The sequence below is a fragment of the Rhododendron vialii genome, chromosome 4a (genome assembly GCF_030253575.1).
Source record: "Rhododendron vialii isolate Sample 1 chromosome 4a, ASM3025357v1".
NCBI lineage: Eukaryota > Viridiplantae > Streptophyta > Magnoliopsida > Ericales > Ericaceae > Rhododendron > Rhododendron vialii.
The window spans coordinates 9,254,560-9,274,944 of NC_080560.1; the positions used below are offsets into that span (position 1 = coordinate 9,254,560).

Consider the following 20,385-nt stretch of genomic DNA (forward strand, 5'->3'; position numbering starts at 1 on the left):
ATTATCTACGCCAATTTGACTGCTACGGAATCGAGCCAATTGCGTGAAAGGTAAAAGTATTACCCAACACATCATGCATATTATTTCCAAGATTAGAAATTTTATTCATGCACGTTTTTCTTTCCCATAACACTCTCCGAAAACCTGCTTACCATATATATATAGTCCGGTTCCCTTAAGGGATCCCGCACGGGCTTACCGTGCGGGACTCCCATTTTCCGATCGAATTGGGACGATCCGAGCCGCTCAAAGTGATCAGAATGTGATTTTAAGGGTCCCCGCGAGAAATCAGCAAAAAAAATGATCGGGAAGGGCTTGATCCGAGCAGTTTTTTATTGAACGGTTCAGAAAAAGCTGCTCGGATCAAGCCCTTCCCGATCATTTTTTTTGCTGATTCCTCGTGAGGACCCTTAAAATCACGTTCTAAACACATTGAGCGGCTCGGATCGTCACAATTCGATCGGAAAAGGGGAGGTCCGCATGGTAGACTGGTAAGGGATCCTTCACTGGATCCATGGTGTATATATGTATATATATATATACCGTTATGAGGTTTTTCTTTGGAGTATAAAAATAAAGATTGCACGTTTGCCTCTCTGGAAAATTCGGTGAGATTTGCTTGCCATATTTGCATCATTAAAAGTTTATTTTTATAGAGGCGTGGCCGACACTTTTTTATGACAAGAGATTTTGAATATATGTGAAGGAAAGAAAGGAGTGCGTTTGTTTTTATAGAGGCGTGGCCGACACTTTTTTTATGACAAGAGATTTTGAATATATGTGAAGGAAAGAAAGGAGTGCACCACTGTTTGTTTTTGTTTTAGTTTTCTCTCGGTAGAGGCGAGAGTATTTTGGTTACAAAAAGAAAAAGAAGGGTTGCACGTTTTCATTTTTGTTACAGGAGAGTTGATAGTTTTTAAGCAGCCCACGTTCTTTTTCTTTGTTCATGCATCTTCTTCAAACGTTAGGTTTGACTTTTTCGGTCATGTTCACATCATATCATTCATTCATTCACTGTTCGCTGTTTTTTGTGCCGTTTGCTGCTGTGACCGAATCTTTGGGAGATTGATTCGGGGCCAGTTGAATCAGGAAATTGGGCGTGAAGTCCGTGGTGCATCTATTGGATCTTGAAGAAGCTTTGGGAGCATCGGAGATTAGCGAGAATAGATAAAGGCTTGGGTAAGGTTTTTGCTATTTCGCAATCTGTACTTCTTTTTGATTAATGGAATAAAGCAGTAGTGTTAGGCCGTGATTTTGGCTTAGGGTTATTTAGGACCTTAAGTTTTTCCACGTAAATCGTGCGTCTCGTCTCTATTATATTCTACTGCACTACTTGAGCTTTGGTTTGGATTAATCGAAATAATTAACCTGTTCATTATTATTTTTTAATCTATTAATATTTATTCAAATTGGTAATTTTTTAACAAAACTCCTATCCCCCCCAGGAGTAAATTGAATGCTTCCGCATAATTTCATTGAGGAGCGGTTGGAGGTGTCATGTCCCAAACCCGTTGCGATGTACAATAATATTGCATAAATATGCATAACAAAGACAAAAACAAAAAAAATTTAATTGGTGATGACTAATCTTCCATTGATTTCACATTTTATCTAGCGCCAAAGAAGGAAGAATTAATTGGTGATTCTTAGATGGACGGTGTTGCAAACATGCACACCTTACAGGTAAGGGTGGGAATTTTCAACAAGAAATTAGCAGATTAGGATCAGTTATTTCTGACACAGAATACGAATACAACACGACATCATAACACGAAAAGTTAAACTTATCGGGTTAGGATTGAGAGAATTTTGACACGAACAAGAAATGACACGACACGACATGACATGACGGAGGGTGAGAATTTATGAAAGGACATGATAATAGGACACAAACCCGACACGAAGTTAGTGGGTTAGAGTCTTGCTATTTCTGACACAGGACACAAAGATGACACGACACGTAAAACTAAACAGATCGGGTAAGAATTGAAAAAATTCTGACACAAACACAATATGACACAGTACCCACCCTTAATTATATGTGGTTGGTCCTTTGCATTAGGACGATTTCTTTTTCTATGTGGACCATGTGGTAGTTGAAAAGGACATGATTCATGAAACGCATGGTACGTCTGCAGTCGCCTTCAAAAATTGAGGTACGCTGGGACCATATCCTCTATAAAAAGGGGGAATTGCGGTACATTGGCAAGTAGGGCAAATAAGTCCCAACACAAGGGACATATTTTTTGAATTTTTGAGTCATGTGAAAGAAAAAAATAATTTTTAAGATATGGTGTTGAAGATAAAAATATACCTCTCTATAATTTATAACACACTCAGGGAGCAATATACACATACTTAGGGAGCAATATTATATGATTGAAAGAGCAATATAATTTAATTGAAGGCGCAATATTATATGATTAAAAGAGCAATACTATTTTTTTCCGAATGATCGAGTACATAAATTTTGACCCATTTTTTTTCAATTCTAGAAAGAGAACATTTTTCTTTCTGGATTAGTCCAAATAATTTACTCAAACAAAAATACCCTTAACTTTAAATTTTATTGAGGGCAATACGTTTCACATAAAGTAGAATTTCATTTGCGCAAAATCAACGGATGCGAATCCTCTGTGAGGATTTTGTTCTGAGCTTGACTACACACCAATAAAGAGATCTAATGGTCCACAAGAGATTTCTTTTTTTCTGAAGCAAAATGTGTTGTTTTACTTCATAAAAATCTAACGTTTCCTTCTTCCGTTTTCTTCTTTCTTTGTTACGTTCCTTCTTTTGTTTTTCTATTTTTATTTTTTTTACCAACGTTTTCTCCTTCTGTTTCTTCTTTCTGTGTTTTTTTTTTTTTACCAACAAAAGTAATATTTGAGTTCAAGGTTGAAATTGACAAGGACCAGTTGGTTTTCTTTATAATATTTGAGTTCACCAAAAAAAAAGTCCCAAAAAAATTTATCCATCTGGAAAAGAATAATCGAACAAGTAAAAAATTATGTTCGAAACATGATTTTTTTTGAATAAGGACAATTATAAATCAAAAGGACAACTAATCTTTTGAGTTTTTTCATCTTAATTAAAAATTGAGTTTCCATAGTGATTCTTTACATTTTTTTTATCCCTTGTTGAGACAATCCAATAATTCACAAACATTTGACACGAAACTAACAAATTCGAAAAAAGTTTGAATAAAGGAAAAAAAATTAAGTTAATTTTTTTTTGAACAAAAAAAAATTAAGTTAATTGAGTTATTTTTCCAAGCTAGGAAGGAGAGTGGGAAAAGAGAAAAAGCAGATAGCAGAGAGACAGAGAGAGAGAGACGTAGGGAGCCCCTGAGGGGGTCTCCCCCACCAGATTAAGTTTTTATGTGTGAGCTGTGAGTGAGTTAAATGTATTTGTATGTTTTGATTGAGAAATGAATGAAAGTAGAGTTGTTAGTATGTGAATTCTCTCTTGATTTCCAACAATATGCGCATATCAGCGCTAAACCTTATGTTGGCATAGCAGGTGAATCATCTATGTTGGGACCATAACCATTTGGAGAAGAGTTGGAGGATTTTTTTTCCTCTCTCTTTGTGTGCTCGTGTGCAACCGGTAGTATACGTTATGGGACACGTTTGGGATGAGTTAGAATAGGCCATGGGTGGGTTCCGAAGTAACAAAAAAAAACCACCCACTAGGATTTGAGTGAGTGTTAGATATTTTGGCACTTTCCGGGGTTGTTCAAAACCTCCATTAGTGTCTTTGTTATATATCGACTTCCTTTGAATGTAATGGGTAGGATAATTAGGGGTGGTGTCTCGCTCGATGCTCCTTCCATTATCTACGCCAATTTGACCGCTACGGAATCGAGCCAATTGCGTGAAAAGTAAAAGTATTACACAATACATCATGCATATTATTTCCAAGATTAGAAATTTTATTCATGCATGTTTTTCTTTCCCATAACACTCTCCGAAAATCTGCTTACCATACATATATATATATAATTATCGTTATGAGATTTTTCTTTGGAGTATAAAAATAAAGATTGCACGTTTGCCTTTCTGGAAAATTCGGTGAGATTTGCTCTCCATATTTGCATCATTAAAAGTTTGTTTTTATAGAGGTGTGGATGACACTCTTTTGATGACAAGAGATTTTGAATATATGTGAAGGAAAGAAAGAGTGCACCACTGTTGTTTTAGTTTTAGTTTTCTCTCGACAGAGGCGAGAGTATTTTGGTTACAAAAAGAAAAAGAAGGGTTGCACGTTTTCATTTTTGTTACCGGAGAGTTGATAGTTTTCTGGCAGCCCACGTTCTTTTTCTTCGTTCTTGCATCTTCTTCAAACGTTTGGTTTGATTTTTGGGTCACGTTCACATCGATCACTACTACAATAATAGATATGCGTCACACTAAGGAGATTCACAAAGATCACGGATTTCAGTGAAAGCGTGATAAAAAGTAGTGCTTAAAATATTTTATCGCAGTTTAAGTCCGAAACTGAGATAAAAAATAGGTTTTAGCGCGGAATAAAAGATCTCGCTCTTGCGGCGAGATAAAAGAAAAACAACCTCACCCTTGCGGCGTGATAAAAGATTTTAGGGCGGAAAAAAATGAGATAAAAGATCTCGCTCTTATGGTGAGATAAAAGAGAAAAAACCTCACCCTTATGGCGTGATAAAAGATTTTAGGACAAAAAAGAATGAGATAAAAGATCTCGTTCTTGTGGCGAGATAAAAGAAAAAAGATCTCGCTCTTGTGGTGTGATAGAAAATAGAAAAGACCTCACCCTTGTGGCGTGATAAAAGATTTTAGGGCGGAAAATAATGAGATAAAAGATTTCGCTCTTGTGCTAAGATAAAAAAGAAAAGACCTCACCCTTGTAGCGTGATAAAAAACTTTAGCGCGGAAAAAAGCGAGATAAATGATCTCACTCTTACGGCGAGATAATTAAAAAGCCTACCCATTTAGGTACGCAGTCTGAATTTTCACATGGGCGGGCTGGTACTCATTTAGGCGGATTTTGAAAAGTTATGTGAGGAAAAGGATGTCGTTTAAGGACTTTGAAAGGTTCTTTTTTTTTTTTTTTAACAAAAGGTAAGAAGATAAGCCCTAATTACCCTTACCCCTAAAGATCTTTATGTTTCATCTTCATCTTCATGTCCAAAAAGATCGATCGATCGATCGAACGAGAGAGAGAGAGAGAGAGAGAGAGAGAGAGAGAGAGAGGAGGCAAATCCCACGATTGGGTTCCACCAGTGCCCACTTGTTTCTTCGACGACGGACGGGCTGTTCCACTAGTGTCCGATTTTCACGTGGGGCGAGCTGTGATCTTTATGGTTTATTATAGTAGTAAAATTTAGTTATTTCGGATGTCTTCCAAATGTTTGACACATTAGGTAAAAAAACAATTATATTATTATGGTTTAGCCTGTCTGAAAAGGATTAAAATCCAATTAGAAAGCCACCATTAAAATTGAAATTCAATATAAACACAAAATTCATGTGAAATGGTTAGTTTATAAAAAATAATAATATATAAAGTTTGTCCATAATGTTACAATCTGCAGGTTGTGATAATTTTCATAAAGTTTGTCTACCTCAAGTTAATTGCATTTCAAAAAATTCTGCAAATTTTAAGGAAAAAAAAAGTTTTCTCACTTTAGGAAGTAAGTATAAATATAATCAACTAAGGGTGGGTTCGAAACTTGGCAATGACAAGAAAAGAAGGTCTAATAGATACAAAGAGTTTATGGTGTGATTATTTTGAACTTTCAATCACGGTTATAGACCGTGATCTAAAATGACATGCAATCACACCCAAAAAAGAGAAACGATCACGCCCAAGAAAAACAATCACAGCTTATAACTATGATAAAAGAGAAACAATCACGCCTTTTGACCGTGATTGTTTCTATCTTTCAATCACGGTTTATAACCGTGATAAAAGAGAGTGACTTACAATCACACTCAAATCCATCACGGTAGTAGGAGTGTGATTGGAAAACTTACAATCACGCCTAATAGCTGTGATCTTTATGGTTTATTATAGTAATGGATATTCATTCATTCACTGTTCGTGGTTCTTTGTGCCATTTGCTGCTGTGACCGAATCTTTGGGAGATTGATTCGGAGCCGGTTGAATTCGGAAATTGGGCGTGAATACAACACAACACCATAACACAAAAAGTTAAATAGGTCGGGTTAGGATTTAGAGAATTTTAACATGAACAAGAGATGACACGACACGACATGACGCGGGGTGAGAATTTATGGAAGGACACGATAACACGATACAAACCTGACACGAAGTTAGCAGGTTAGGGTCGGCTATTTCTGACATGGAACACGAAGATAACATGGCACGATAACACGTAAAACTAAACAGGTAGGTTAGGATTAAGAGAATTCCGACACGAATACGACAGGCCACGATACCCACCCAGTTATAGGTGGTTGGTCCTTTGCATTAGGACGATTTTTTTTCCATGTGGTAGTAGAAAAGGAGCACATGATTCACCTTCAAAAATTGAGGTATGCTAGCTGAGACCATATCCTCTATAAATACCTTTCAATTCACAGCATAAATTCTAGAGTGTATTTGCCTTGTTTTCCCTTTTGACTTCATCTGAAAACACTTCCTTAAACAATGTCAACATCTTCCTCCTCGATATGGTTCACGGTGACTAGGCAAGAGCCGAGACTGGTGGTACCCGCGGAACCAACACCGCGTGAACTAAAACAACTCTCAGACATAGACGACCAAGAGGGTCTCCGGTTTCAGCTTCCGGCAATAATGTTTTACAAGAGCAATCCTTTAATGGAAGGAGAAGACCCTGTGCGTGTCATCAGGGAAGGCCTAGCCAAAGCACTTTCGTTCTACTACCCATTTGCCGGGAGGCTTGTTGAAGGGCCAAACCGGAAACTTCTGGTGGATTGCACGAGCGAGGGGGTTTTGTTTGTAGAGGCCGATGCAGAAGTTGAGCTCAACCGACTTGGTGACGCGATTCTTCCAGGGAGTCCGGTGTTGGAGGAGCTTCTTCATGATGTTCCTGGCTCTGATGGAATCCTAGGCTGCCCTCTCTTGTTGCTTCAGGTAGAGTTAGCTACTAAGCTGTGAACATTTGACAATCTAGAAACTCTAAGCTAGGCTATGTTTGCTAGCACTAATGTTTTCTGTTTTTATTTTTAGAATTTTCAAAAAATAGGAATGAAAATATATTTGGTGCACTACTTCCATTTCCAAATAACGTAAATAGCTTTCACTATTTTGAATATTTGAGAAAGTATCAAAACCTTACTTTCACTTCTCCCAAAAATGAAAAAACCGGCTACCAAAACCTTCCCAACCTTCCGCTTCAACTTAACCTAGCTTGTCATTCGACTCATGCACCTTCTCGCCACATCAGAGGAAGACCAAAGACTCAAAATACAACCCCAACCCAATAATTGAATTAATTAATACATAAACATATCTTTGTATATATATGTTAACCTACTTTTTACAGAAAAAAAGTTAGACTCGCAATTATGGATAGCCAGGAAGTTAGTACATGATAATTAATTAATCTGATTTTCCTCCAACCCAGTAGGAGGAATTCCTCCAACCAAGGACACATGGCACCTCTTGATTTGCCCAAGTCCCTTCATTCCTCACCTAATAGCAATCTAACATTACGTTAACTCTAAACTAAATTCACCGTTAACCAACAAAAAAACCCTACTTTTTATGAAAAATCCTCCATGCATGTAATTAGAAAATTTCAGTTTCTCTCTATTCCATATCTTCTAAAAGACACAAAAAGCATAAGAATGGAGAAAGCCTCTGTTTAAAAAAAAGAATGGAAAAAATCTAAAACTCTGTTCATAACTTTGTTCTTCGATGAATAAAAAGCCAACTTCTTGCTGTTGCAAAATGAGTTATCGATATCAATTTTTCCATCTACGCCGATGAGATTATTGTGTTTTTTTTTATAGGCAAAAGTAACATTTTATTAAGGGAAGGGGGAGGGGAATCCAACCAAAAGTTGGAGTACATCCAATGGGAACAAGCCCATACACCTGAAGACCTAAAAACCCAAATAATACAATATTGAAGCCCAAAAACACCCCAAAAGGGAACAAAGCCCTAGCAAAAGGCCAAAAAAGCCCAGACATGACAATATAGCCAAGCCCAAAGAAACCCAAAACCCTAACCCTAACTACTAAACATTTCAAACAACCATGCACCTGCGGCCACCAAATCAGCCTGACCACCGCCCCACCACCGAGCCAGTCAGTCCAGACATCCACCGAGCACCAAAATGCCACCACCACTGGACCACAAACCGATGGAGGGAAACCCAAGCTCAGACGCGAGCACTCAACCATAGTCGTTAGGTGAAGACGGATCCCCCAACAGTAGATACAGGTGGGAGGCCGCCAGCCATGCTCCCAAAACATTCGATCTACCTCGCCATTAGGCATAAGCACAAGTAGCCTAGGAACTACTAGGCTGGTAGAAACGATGAAGAGAAACACAGCCGAGACGAGGAGAGCATAACGCGAAGACGGCACGAAAGAAATCTGCAACAATCCGGGGTGTGGCATGAAATTGCTGGATCAAATAGGATGTCATTGACAGCAATGACGTTTTTGCTATGGAATCTTTTGAAGTTGATTGGACATCCAGAGTAGCAATTCCATTTTTTTCTTTGTTCTCATACATATAACATGTATATACATGGTAATCTATTCCTAGAATAATAGAATTGTAAAATAAAATTTTCTAATTACATGGAGGTGTTTTCCTAAAATATAAGGATTTTTTGGTTAAGGGTGAATTTAGTTTAGAGTTATTGTTAAGATGTAGAGGTAATGTTAGATTGCTATTAGGTAGGGAAAGAAGGGACTTGGGCGAATCAAGAGGTGTCATGTGTCCTTAGTGGGAGAAATTCCTCCTAGTAATTAAGTGAGTTTTGAGTGGCACACAAAAACTATCTAATTGTACTCAATTATGAGTAAAAGCTCTGTTAATTAATTTCTCTTTACTTCTGAGTTTGAACCTATATCAAAATTTATTTCCACTCAAATTAAGGAAAACTTAATCTTTCGAAAAATTGAACTGTCTTTTGTCTTCTGAATTTCAATGGGGAGTGATAAAAAAATCATGTTTATGGATTTTTGTTTTTGTTTTACTTGAAAACCGGTTGACACGAACATGTTTTCCGCTTTCACTATATATTTTTTTTTAGGAAAAGTAGAAACTGATTTCAGCAAATAGAAAACAAAAAACAGAAAAGTGACAGTGTTACCAAACATAGCCTAATTATTTATAGGAAATTCCTGAGTTTGGCTCCTCTCCAATTCTTGGGGAGTTGGAGGATTCTCTTGGGGAGTTGGAGGATTCTCCAATTCTAATCCAATGGCTAAGAATATAACATTGAACACAACCTATCTAAAGGATTTGAGGATGAGCACGCATAATTATTTACCCCTCAGCCATTTCAACTACTGCTTCATCGGTATTCCATCCGTTCTAAAAATGTTTGTCTTGTCCGCAAAACAACAATTTAAAATAATACATTTTTTTCGAAGAAAAATTCAAACTTTTAAACAAATAAAAAAGATTTCATTTTATATAGTAAATTGTTGAAAAAAACTGAAATTTTTCTTGAAAAAAGTGTATTGTTTTGAGATTTCATTTTACGGACCGAACAAATATTTTGGGACGAGGGGAATAGTTCACAATTTTGCCTCTGAAAAACATGGCCACTAACTAGTTTTTGTTGACTGTGATGATTAAAGATTTGAGACACCCAATTATTAAGGCTAGGGCTTAGCTATCACGGGGAAGGGGTAGTGAGCATAGAGAAAAGGGGGACGGAAGAGGCGGAAAGCAGTGGTGATGGCTAGTGGAGGGTTGGACGGAAATAGAGGGAAGGAGCGGCGATCAATGGTATCTGGAATAATGATCAATGGTGCATGTCTAGAATAATGAAGGAGAAGTGAAATTATTTGGTGTTTCGCTTGATGACAAGGATTATGTGGACATTAATAATCTGACCGTTAGATTTTATAGTTGCCATGTGTCGCCTTATTAATAGGACTTGAGGATCCCCCAATTCTCCTAGGATTGGAGAGGAGTCAAACTTGGAATTCCCATGAGTCATAATGATGAGGCACCTTATGATTTCAAATATGCCGTTGCCATAAAATTTTGCATATATTTTGTGTAATGATGTTTGTAAATCATTTTCCTTGCTGAAAACATCCTCAATATAGAACCTTTTTCATTGAGGGCTGGTGCTCACTTTATTTTGTGTACTATGGAAAGACAAAAATAGAAAGATAAAGATCAAAAGAAAAAAAAAAAGAGAGTTCAAGCTCTCTGTTTCAACTTCGCTTAGGTTTTTGATCGTGTCGTACCGTATCAAAAATAAATTTGTAAAAATTTGGAGTTAACTACTACTCCGTAGAATAGTGGTCAAGACCGAGTATTGATCTGAAGGGACAGATTGGCTAAGTTACTATAATTCCGACGAATTTCTAGAATAATTTGAAGGGAAATGGAGAGTTTGATTGGTTTGTTTTTTCAGAGAAAATAATTAAACAAAAGCAATTAATTAAAAAGGGTTTGGAAACTTGATGGAGGAAAGTCTAGGATTTAGAATCCACCCCAATCGCATAACCATGTATCACATAGACCAGATTAACACTCGAATTGTAAATCACTATCGCTAGGGCTTGCAATCCCTATCGATAGTAGGCAAGTAGATTTCCACAATTTGCCAACCAATATCGACTATCCCACAGTACTGACTGTCTCACTAGCGCGGTTTAGCCGCCTAACAGCACAGTCTGTCTCACGAGCATAACCTATCTCAGTCATTCGGAACAATGTTTAGAAGATGTATTTATACCCTAAGGCCTCAAAGTTACATTTAAAACTCGCAGAATATATTATTGTTCTGAGACCGCACAGGCAAAAATTTAGAGAGTTGGATTTCTACAGGTGGGCAAAGCCGTCCGGACGGAAATAATAGCCGTCCGAACGGGATTTTCAGCATTCTCTCCCCTGCTTTCGGGCCACTCCTGCAGCTTCCTACTTCGTGTTCGCTCGTCCTAAGCACTCCCACTTCACACATTTAAGCCTTAACCACCCTCCAAGGCCTCAAACATTACTAAACAACTAAAAACATCAAAAAACAATGCAAATGAACTAACAACACATGAATAATTAGGGAGACTAATTAGATGCTTTTCGGCATCTATCACTGTCACATCTGATCTATTTCAACTTTGCATAGCTTTTGGTGCATTACATAAGTCAGACCTTTCACCAAACCCCACAGCTCAGCTTTCTTGACTATGGATAGATGCTGGCAAGAAATGTGATTCTGGATAGAGTACTTACTCTTGTAACAAATGTGCATATTCATATTCACATGTAATGTTCACATCAAGTTTTTTTTTTGTTGGTGAATTTTGGTGGATGTAGGTGACTCGATTTAGGTGCGGTGGATTCGCCATTGCCCTGCGCTTGAACCACACAATGAGTGATGCAACTGGTTTGGTCCAATTCCTAAGTGCAATCGCCGAGTTTGCCCAAGGGAAAGAAGTCACTGCACCTTCTGTGTCACCTGTGTGGCAAAGGGAGCTCCTATCTGCAAGACATCCTCCCCGAATTACATGCCTTCACCATGAATACGAACAAGTGCTCGACACCAACAAAAATGATGCCAACTCAACCCCGATCCAAAAACCTTTCTTCTTTGGTCCCAAGGAGATCAGAGCTATTCGAAACCATCTCCCCCCGCATGCAAGCGCCTCCACATTCGAGGTCTTGACCGCGTGCTTGTGGAGGTGTCGCACTCGTGCACTCGCACTAGACCCTAACAACACCGTTAGAGTTTCGTGCATTGTCAATGGTCGCAGCTTGCCTGGCCTGAATATGCCTCGCGGGTACTACGGCAATGTCATTACCTATCCTGCAGCAGTTTCGAAGGCTGGAAAGGTATCTTCCTTTCCACTGGAATACACAGTGGAGTTGGTAAAAATGACAAAGCCCCAAATGACCGCTGAGTATTTTAGATCGGTGGCGGATCTTATGGTGATTAAAGAGCGGCCTTTGTACACCGTGGCGGGAAACTTTATTGTTTCTGATTTAAGACGTCTTGCATTGGACAGAGTGGATTTTGGGTGGGGGAAAATGGTGTATGGCGGCACCTGCGGGGCGTTGCCTGTGCTAAGCTTCTATATGAATTTCAAAGATGGGATTGTGGTTCCAATATGCTTGCCAGAACCAGTCATGGAAAGGTTTGAGGAGGAGTTGAAGAAAATGACTAAAGAGCCATTCGATGGTTCAGTTGATCACAAGCCCCCTAAGATCACATCCATGCTCTAAACTGAGAAGAGTGAAGCAAATCTGCAACAATGACTAGTAAGCATTTATTGTAGAGATCCGTATTTTTTATGCCATTTTTTTTTCTTTTTCCTTTTGTTAACGTACGGCCCGTCGAGATAGACGGTACGGATATTCGGTGTGACGTCTTCGTGGGAGGATATAAGGATAATTGTGTAAGGGGTGCACATGTGAGTGTGTGGTGTGAGAAGCGGGGGATTGCTCCCCACTTCTATAATTCTCCTGGGGAGAATTATTTCTCCATTCTTTTTTTCTCTCTCACTCTCTCGGCACTCTCTCTCTCCTCCTCTCCTCCGAAAAACTCCCTCCTCTCTTCTCTCTTCGATTTCATCTACCTAGGGGGTGATTCCGGACAAGGCCCGAGAATTAAAGTTGCTATACGAAGCATTGGCTTTCCAAATATCCAAGAAAAATCACGATCGGACCACGTGGGAGCTCGGTTGACTTAGTCAAATGTTCGGATTTTGCTCAAAACCCATGAAATAGGGACTTCTTACTCTCGTTATGCGTTTATACGGTGTTTATGTACTTAGATCGTGCCTTGTTTCGTGGTTTGAGATTGTTTCTTCCATTTCCAAGAATCTGCAGAACAGGGTCTTTGTTTTTGCAGTTTTATGCCTTCTTAAGCTCGGAATTAAATTTTGGTTCCTTCGTATGAAATAGAGTAGACTTAGAGCCCGTTCTAATTCCACTGGAATCACTCAAAACCGTTGAGAATTGAATTTATGGTGATATTTAGAATACTGGTCTGCAATCTGTCTCGTTTTCTGGGTTTCAGCCCACTTCGAATGGCCATAACTCCCTCGTCCGATGTCTGTTTCATTCAAACTTTATATCAGTTCGAAGATCTTGAAGTCAGCTTTCATTTGCCCCTGGAATCGTTTTAAAACTCTTAGTACACAAAAAGTTATGATCGATTGAGTGGAGGTATGTCAATCTGTCAGACAGATTCGTGTAGCCTCGGTAAACCCCTGTTTAACCACCCTTGGAGTGCAGATTTGACTAGGGTTCCTTTGTGTCTTTTAAAGTTCATTCAATTGCGCAACTATTGGGACTAGAATCACTCAAAAATATTAAGAACTCAATTTATAGTGATTTTTAGAAGATTGAACTGAAATCTGGAAATTTGGGCAGCATACAGGGCTGCGTTTTTTTCATCGTTTGTTATAGCTAAATGATGCTATTGGTTATCGGGCCTTATGGGTTTTAAAGATTGGTAAGTTGGTGATCTTTTGGTGTAAGAATCATTGAAAAGTATGGAATGTGGAATTTTTAATGAATTGTCGAACACTGACTGCTCTCTGGGACAGTTTTGGTCCGTTGATTCTCGTTCGTTTGTTTTGACTCCCAATCACTTCTAACACCTTTTAAACATCGTTAAACCATCCCTAAACTTGATTACTCAAGTTCCTATGAGTTAATGATCATTCAAATTCCTTCGATACCCATTAAGCGTAATCTTAGTGTCGTTGTAAATGGAATATGTGATGTAAGGTTGTTTAGGAGTACCGAAGGCAAAGTGAGACGTTGTGGGAAGTATAGTTGGTAGACATGAGCTTTTCTAGTGATCCGAGTGGTCGCATAGTAATGCGTATCTGCATGATTCACTTATCCTTCAAACTCTTTTGGCGCTCGTTCCACGAGATCAAAGTAATCAATATTTGTAAGTAGTCTGTCTTCCGTTGTGATAAACTCGTGTTTCTCATATTCACTTATCGAATTCTTTCACTCTTTGAGCATACTTCATCGCATTTTCATATAGTTTGAGTATAGATTTCTCTACTGGGCTAGTGTAGCTCAACCTACCATTTTCAGGTACACTACATGGACACAGTCTTGGAGGTTGTGAAGTGCATGCAGACATCACAGACTAAAGTTATTTTCTGAAGAACTTGTCTTTCCTTTGTAAATCAAACTATATTGTACTATTTTCTCTAATTTGGAATGCTGTATCAGTTGACAAAATTGTGAGATTTAGAAACTGTATGTTGTAATTTGGGGTACCGTATGTACTATTGTGAGGATTTGTATTTAAAATGGTATTTTTATTTATGTTAAAAATCGAGGGCGTGACATTTATGGAGTATCATATGAAGGATTGGGATGAATTTCGTCGGAAGGATTTTGTTGATATAGCATTTTTTAGAATCACCCAAAAAAGGGATGGTTCGGTGGTGAAGGCCTAAGATTTAGAATGTACTCTCTCCTAAGATCTCAGGTTCAACTTCTATTGCCTCAATTCTTGAGGCTAGGTCACTTGAAACGGTTGTGGAATGAGCTATATGGATTAATCCGAGGTGCATGCAAGTTCGTTTCGGGCACTCTGTTATCCAAAAATATATGTACTTTAAGATCTATAGTATATTAATATGTCCCTTATAAACGGAGAAAAAGCATACACAAACTATGTAGAATATGTTGTTGTAGTGTGGGCTTTATTATTTTAATTTTCCAATAACAAAGCTCAAAAGTTCCCGTCGTCATTGTATAGCATATAGCTAGGTGAGTTAACACTAACATTTTTTGTTATTCTTTGTTTCGTTATTTTTGTAATCTTTTTTGAATTTTTGTTGAATTCACATTTTATTTTTTGGTATGTTCCTTTCCACTGGAATACACGGTGGAGTTGGTAAAAATGGCAAAGCCCCAAATAACTGCTGAGTATTTCAGATCGGTGGCAGATCTTATAGTGATTAAAGGGGTCTAAGATCCAATCCAGTTTTAATAGTGTCCAGTCCGATCTAGTTTTGGACCGTTGCAAGTCCCTCCCGGGCCCACAATCGTTTATTTTCTATAGCTCATCGAGTATATCATCCATGCAAAAAATTAGCATGATCAAACATCGGTAGGTGCATGAACAAAATATATTTGTACAAGAAAATGCAATGACCAAAAATAAAATGAAACTCATAATTGCCATTTTTTTTCTTGTACAAATATATTTCGTTAATGTATCTATCGATGTTTGATCATGTTAATTTTTTCATGGATGATGTATTCGACGAGCTCTAAATATACGATTCCGACAATTGTTATGGGCCCACGGCCAAAACTGGCATGGATTGAACTGGACACTATTAAAACTGGACTGGACCGGACCTGACCTTAACCCCAACATTATAGGGAATCATCCTAGAACACTTGGTAGCCTTGGAATCAATTTTAAATCCATGATTTACAAGTTCTGAACGTGGGAAGTTAAGAGTTGTGGTGGCCTCGGTTACTGTCTAGGTAATCGAGCCAAATGGTTTGAACTGATGTTCTTTGAGGGGCTAGACCGTAACTAGGAATAAGTTGATGGTCCCTACGTGCTGTTCGGTTTATCGCTCGGTGATAAGATCCCTGTGCTTGCTTCGGTAATTATCAATAGCACGGAGTGTATCTGTTTTAATGTTCCCAAAGGCGCCTAAGAAAAGTAGTTACACCAGATGGGGCTCATGAGGATTGTGTGGCAAGTATAATCATTGGGATCAGATCTGGCCATGTGTTCTATAACCGCTTTGCCCCATTTGTCACATATGACGTCAACTGAGGCGGTTACTTGAGCGTATTCTCTACCCGCTAGCTTGGAGGCCAAGTAAACCTAGGTCTATAAATACAAAGAGATATTCACCTAGAAAGGTATGCCATTTTTCTATCCTAGCCCTAGATCTACATTCCTCCCCTGAGATCTAACTTGATCGTCGAAGCGTCACCGGGCCACTCCAGCCCTAGTGACTTGTTGCAGGTCTAGCGGTAGGAGCACGGAGCTATGGAGGGAAGAACCAAACCTGAACTACGGTCAAGGTCTAGTCAAATCGAACCCCTATAATTGGCGACTCTGCTAGGGACCTAGCCACCCTCTCAATGTTCATTCCCTTCTCTCCAGAAAACTCCGTTCATCGTTCCAACTTCAGATATGGTGGAGGTCGAAGAAACGCACCACAGTGACACCACCCTCGGGCTCGGCCCCCTCGGGGACCATAACTTAGGCTCCGGCGGACCCAACGCCCTTGGAAAAGCTCATATGTCCATCGGAGTCGGGGCCGGAACCTCAACACCAGACGTAGCGCCATCCTCCGAACTCCACACCTACATCCATCAGCTGGAACGGAAGATTGACGACCTAGCAATGGTCATGGAGCGAGATAAGCACGTCCGAGATAAGTTGGTGGAGATCAAGCATCTCCTCCAGATCTCCCCATCTCATTCCTTTGGAAGCCGTGGTGGAAGAAGAATCCTTCATAGCCCCCACCGCAGTCGCGAAACAGGCCATCAGTGGAGCATCGATCCCAACCCTCAGTCAAAAACCGTCTCGAGCCACTAGGTACGGAGGGTGGTCGAACCGAAAGGGCTATGTTGCATAGGGGAAGTTCCCGCTCCCCCAAGCAACTTTGAGGGAAACCATCCGCCTTTAAAAGGGTTTGTGCAAGAAGCATCTCCGCCTCTTTAACTCATTCGGTTCGAATTGGCAGGGGCAGTATGAATCCACCCCCAGCTTTACAAGGGCCGCCAAGAAAAACGATGGCCTCCGGGAATTCCAGACCAAGGGATACCGAGAGCGTTTGAAAAACGCTCGAGCCAAAAGCCCTATCGTCTCACACCCTAAAGACGCCCGTAACAGAAGCCCAGTCACCAAGCGCCTCGAGCCTTCCCATCGAGATAGCTACCGAAGAGACCGCCACAGACACTCCCCCCAAAAGTCGGCAAGCATCATACCGAAGAAAAAGGAGTATGAAAGGTTAGATCAGCTGCTTCCAAAGAAGCATACAGCTACCGAGCGTCCAGACGGTTCCGACCATTCGATCCGATCTCATCGCGATGCCAGACTCGAAAGACTCACGACCTCTCCTTTCACAAGAGAGATCAACTCAGTCACCCCGCCAAAGGGATTTACCCAATCCAAATTCGCCAAATACGAAGGCAAGACCGAGGTGTACATTCATTTAGTACAATACAAACTTGTCATGTCTCTATTCCTCCAAAATGAACCATCTGACGATGCATTCTTGTGTAAGATTTTTCCTGCCAGCCTCGGGAACTTGGGCCTCACATGGTTTAACCAGTTCTCCACCCGGTCAATCTTCTCGTTTGACTCCCTCTGCGATGCCTTCATGGCTCGGTTTGTCACGAGCAACAAGCACAAGAAGGAGATTGACTCCTTCCTTGTCTGCCATAAACAAAACGACGAAACGCTTTGCCAGTACGCCAGTCGCTACTGGGAGTTGTTCAACGAAATAGAGGGTTGCGACGGTGTCATCTCCGCCTGAAGGTTCAAGCTTAGTCTCACTTCCCACTACGAGCAGGTCTATGATGACCTCGCCTGCCACAAGCCCGACTCCATGAAAGACCTTATGACTCGCATCGAGAGCTGAGACTTGCATGGAGATCAAACCGCTGCCAAAAGATGTTATGTCAACGCGGTCCGAAGTAGTAAGCAGACTTCCCGGATTAACCTCATTGAGGATTCTGAGGCCCTAGTTTTGGAAGGCGTGGGCAGACCGGCCGACGAGAAAAAAGTAGAAGACCCTGTCACCGTCCCCATCACCGAAGACAGTTCCCGTTTCTTCCTTGTCGGTTCCTCACTCAGTGACACCGATTGGAATGAGATGATAAATTCCCTCAATAAGAACATAGAAGTATTCGCATGGACCCCATATGAGATGCCTGGGGTCGATCCCTCATTTATTTGTCACGCACTCAACATTGACTGAGCTAAACACCCAGGTGTGCAACGAGCAAGGCGATCCTCCCCGGTCCACTCTGAAGCTGTCATTGAAGAGGTCAACCGGCTCCTAAATGCGAAGGCCATTCGAGAAATGCAGTACCCCAGATGGTTGGCCAACACCGTGGTGGTCAAAAAGAAGAATGGCAAATGGCGGGTCTGTGTCGATTATTCCAATCTCAACGACGCTTGCCCGAAGTACTTCTTTCCCCTTTCACGAATTGACCAACTGCTTGACGATTTCCTAGTCCTAAAATAACTGGTTGCCCCAAGCGTAGGGCGGAGACCGACGTAGCACAATATTCGGTAAGTCCGGAGTCGAAGCCACAGAGACGGTGATGTGTGCTGACTAAAAACTCGGGTTAAACTAATTTAACGGGCTCTTAGGTAGCCACCTTTTTCCGGTTTGATTGAGAGATTAACTAAAACAAGAAAATTGAATGTGCTTTTTTTAGAAAATTTAAAAGGAGGTAAAATTGTAGGGTTGATAGCACTTGTAACTAATCCGGATTAACCTGCTCTGTTTGGAGTTTTTAAAAACGTTTAATTTTAGATTGAAAAAGATACCCCGCAAGATGCGAGACCCTATCGTCGCCGTATACCCATGCGCAGAGGAGAATGAGTTTTGGACCCCAATTCCCCCGTTTACATGGGCTCCGACAATGCCTGGGTTCGTCCGCAGGAATTATTTTTTTCCAATCTAAAATCATCTTTTTCATTGTTTGAAAACAGAAGCAGTGCCCAAACTCGTCACAGCGTGCTAATCACCTGCGACTTTACCTGAACAACTACTCACTGATCATTATGCATAAAATAAAAGAAACCCTAATATGATTCATGTTTTTTAATACGCAAGATGAGAAATAAATAAAATATCTAAATTGAACAAGAACCAACGAACAACTTTTATAAAGAACAGAAATTAAAACTAGTTACCGGAATGCGAGTAATTAAATAAAACATCAAAAACTTTAAAGAAATAAAACTCTGAAAGAAAACTAAACTTCGGAACGAGAAGCTTTGCAGCCCCGTTCTTTTTTCGTCGGAATCGTGCTGCCCAAAAGAGAAGCTTTGCAGCCTTCGTTCTTTTTTTCTGTTTCCCGTCCGTGGGAATAAATCCCCCTTTTCTAAAAAGCTGACAAAGTCCCTCTCCAGTAGGGAAATAAAGTTGTTTATATAGGGTTTGAAAGGTTTAATCACACAAAGACCCCTGGACTTCATGAAATAATAAACCAAGAATTCATCTTTAAACACTTTGCATTTAGACCCCAAGTTTCTTGTATCTCTATTTTTTTTGTCCAAATTTCTTGAAAACAAGCTTGAGCAACCTCTACTTTGACACCCCGGCAACGTACGAACCGGCCTTGAGGCCACTCATTCCAACCTTGGCGCTAAATCCGCCTTATTACCTGTGAAAGTAATAAAAACACAAAACAAAGACAAAGCACAACATCAAGTGGAAAATGAAATAAAACGTGCCTCTAATGTGCTAATTCGTCCTACTTAGGCCCTCATATCTACGATATCACGCGCCTATCACACCCCCAAACTTGAGCGTTGCTAGTCCCTAGTAATGAAAGAACAGAAAAATATCAAAAAAAAGACTAACATGACACAAACGGGGATACGAAGGTTATGCATGTTGTACAATAAATAGACGGGCCGAAAGATTTTCGCCTTCACACTCACCTGCAACTCAAATATATGCATGCCTTGGCAAAAAGAAGAACAAAATTAGTGCCGAAACAACAATAGAGATAAAATGCCCCACAAAGGCAATAATGCTACACTCGCTCACCGAAACACTCAAACATCCCATGAAAAAGCGCTTGGCAAACTACGTGGGGCCGAAACAAAGGCTACCACGTGCCAATCAAAGACAGCGCTCACAAAGAATAAAAACACGATGTAACAATCATGATTCCACAAAATGAGCAATATTAATATAAAACATGCATGAACGAGAGTTTAACCACGTGCCCAAGATCCACTAAGGACTTAATTAGGCTTATAATGACTGCGGTTCCAACGAAAGGGAAACTGTAAAATTAGGCGGTGGCCTATAGTAGCGCAAGGTTGACTATCCAGACTGGCCGCCACCTTCCCCTTAACTACCCGATGCGCACCCATTTGTGCCAACCAAACCATATCCAAACGATAAAACAAAACAACATCCACCTTAGCCTCATGCATCATGGGGAGTCCAAGCTCAATCCGAATCGACCTCGGCAAAGTCATCGCTAACCTCTAAGTCCGGGAACTAGGGCGTTGATCCGAAGCCG

At 40.1% G+C, this 20,385-nt stretch overlaps 1 protein-coding gene across 2 annotated transcripts; it reads left to right on the forward strand.

The window, feature by feature from the left end:
* Nucleotides 1–6,582: 6,582 nt before the first annotated feature.
* Nucleotides 6,583–14,460, forward strand: LOC131323104 (alcohol acyltransferase 1-like). 2 transcript variants are annotated; one of them, XM_058354735.1, is made up of 3 exons: nt 6,583–7,092; nt 11,476–12,417; nt 14,196–14,460. In XM_058354735.1, exons 1-2 carry the CDS (start codon nt 6,646–6,648, stop codon nt 12,379–12,381), a joined length of 1,353 nt encoding a protein of 450 aa, XP_058210718.1. In that variant the 5' UTR covers nt 6,583–6,645; the 3' UTR covers nt 12,382–12,417; nt 14,196–14,460. The 2 variants fall into 2 exon arrangements, with proteins under 2 accessions (XP_058210718.1, XP_058210717.1); XM_058354734.1 differs by having other exon boundaries at nt 14,215–14,460.
* The last annotated feature ends 5,925 nt before the right edge of the window (nt 14,461–20,385 follow it).

Excerpts from the sequence above, each read along its gene's own strand:
- LOC131323104 (XM_058354735.1), top strand. The coding sequence starts at position 6,646 with ATGTCAACATCTTCCTCCTCGATATGGTTCACGGTGACTAGGCAAGAG. Across the intron at positions 7,093-11,475 it reads GCCCTCTCTTGTTGCTTCAG|GTGACTCGATTTAGGTGCGG; the intron begins GTAGAGTTAGCT and ends TGGTGGATGTAG.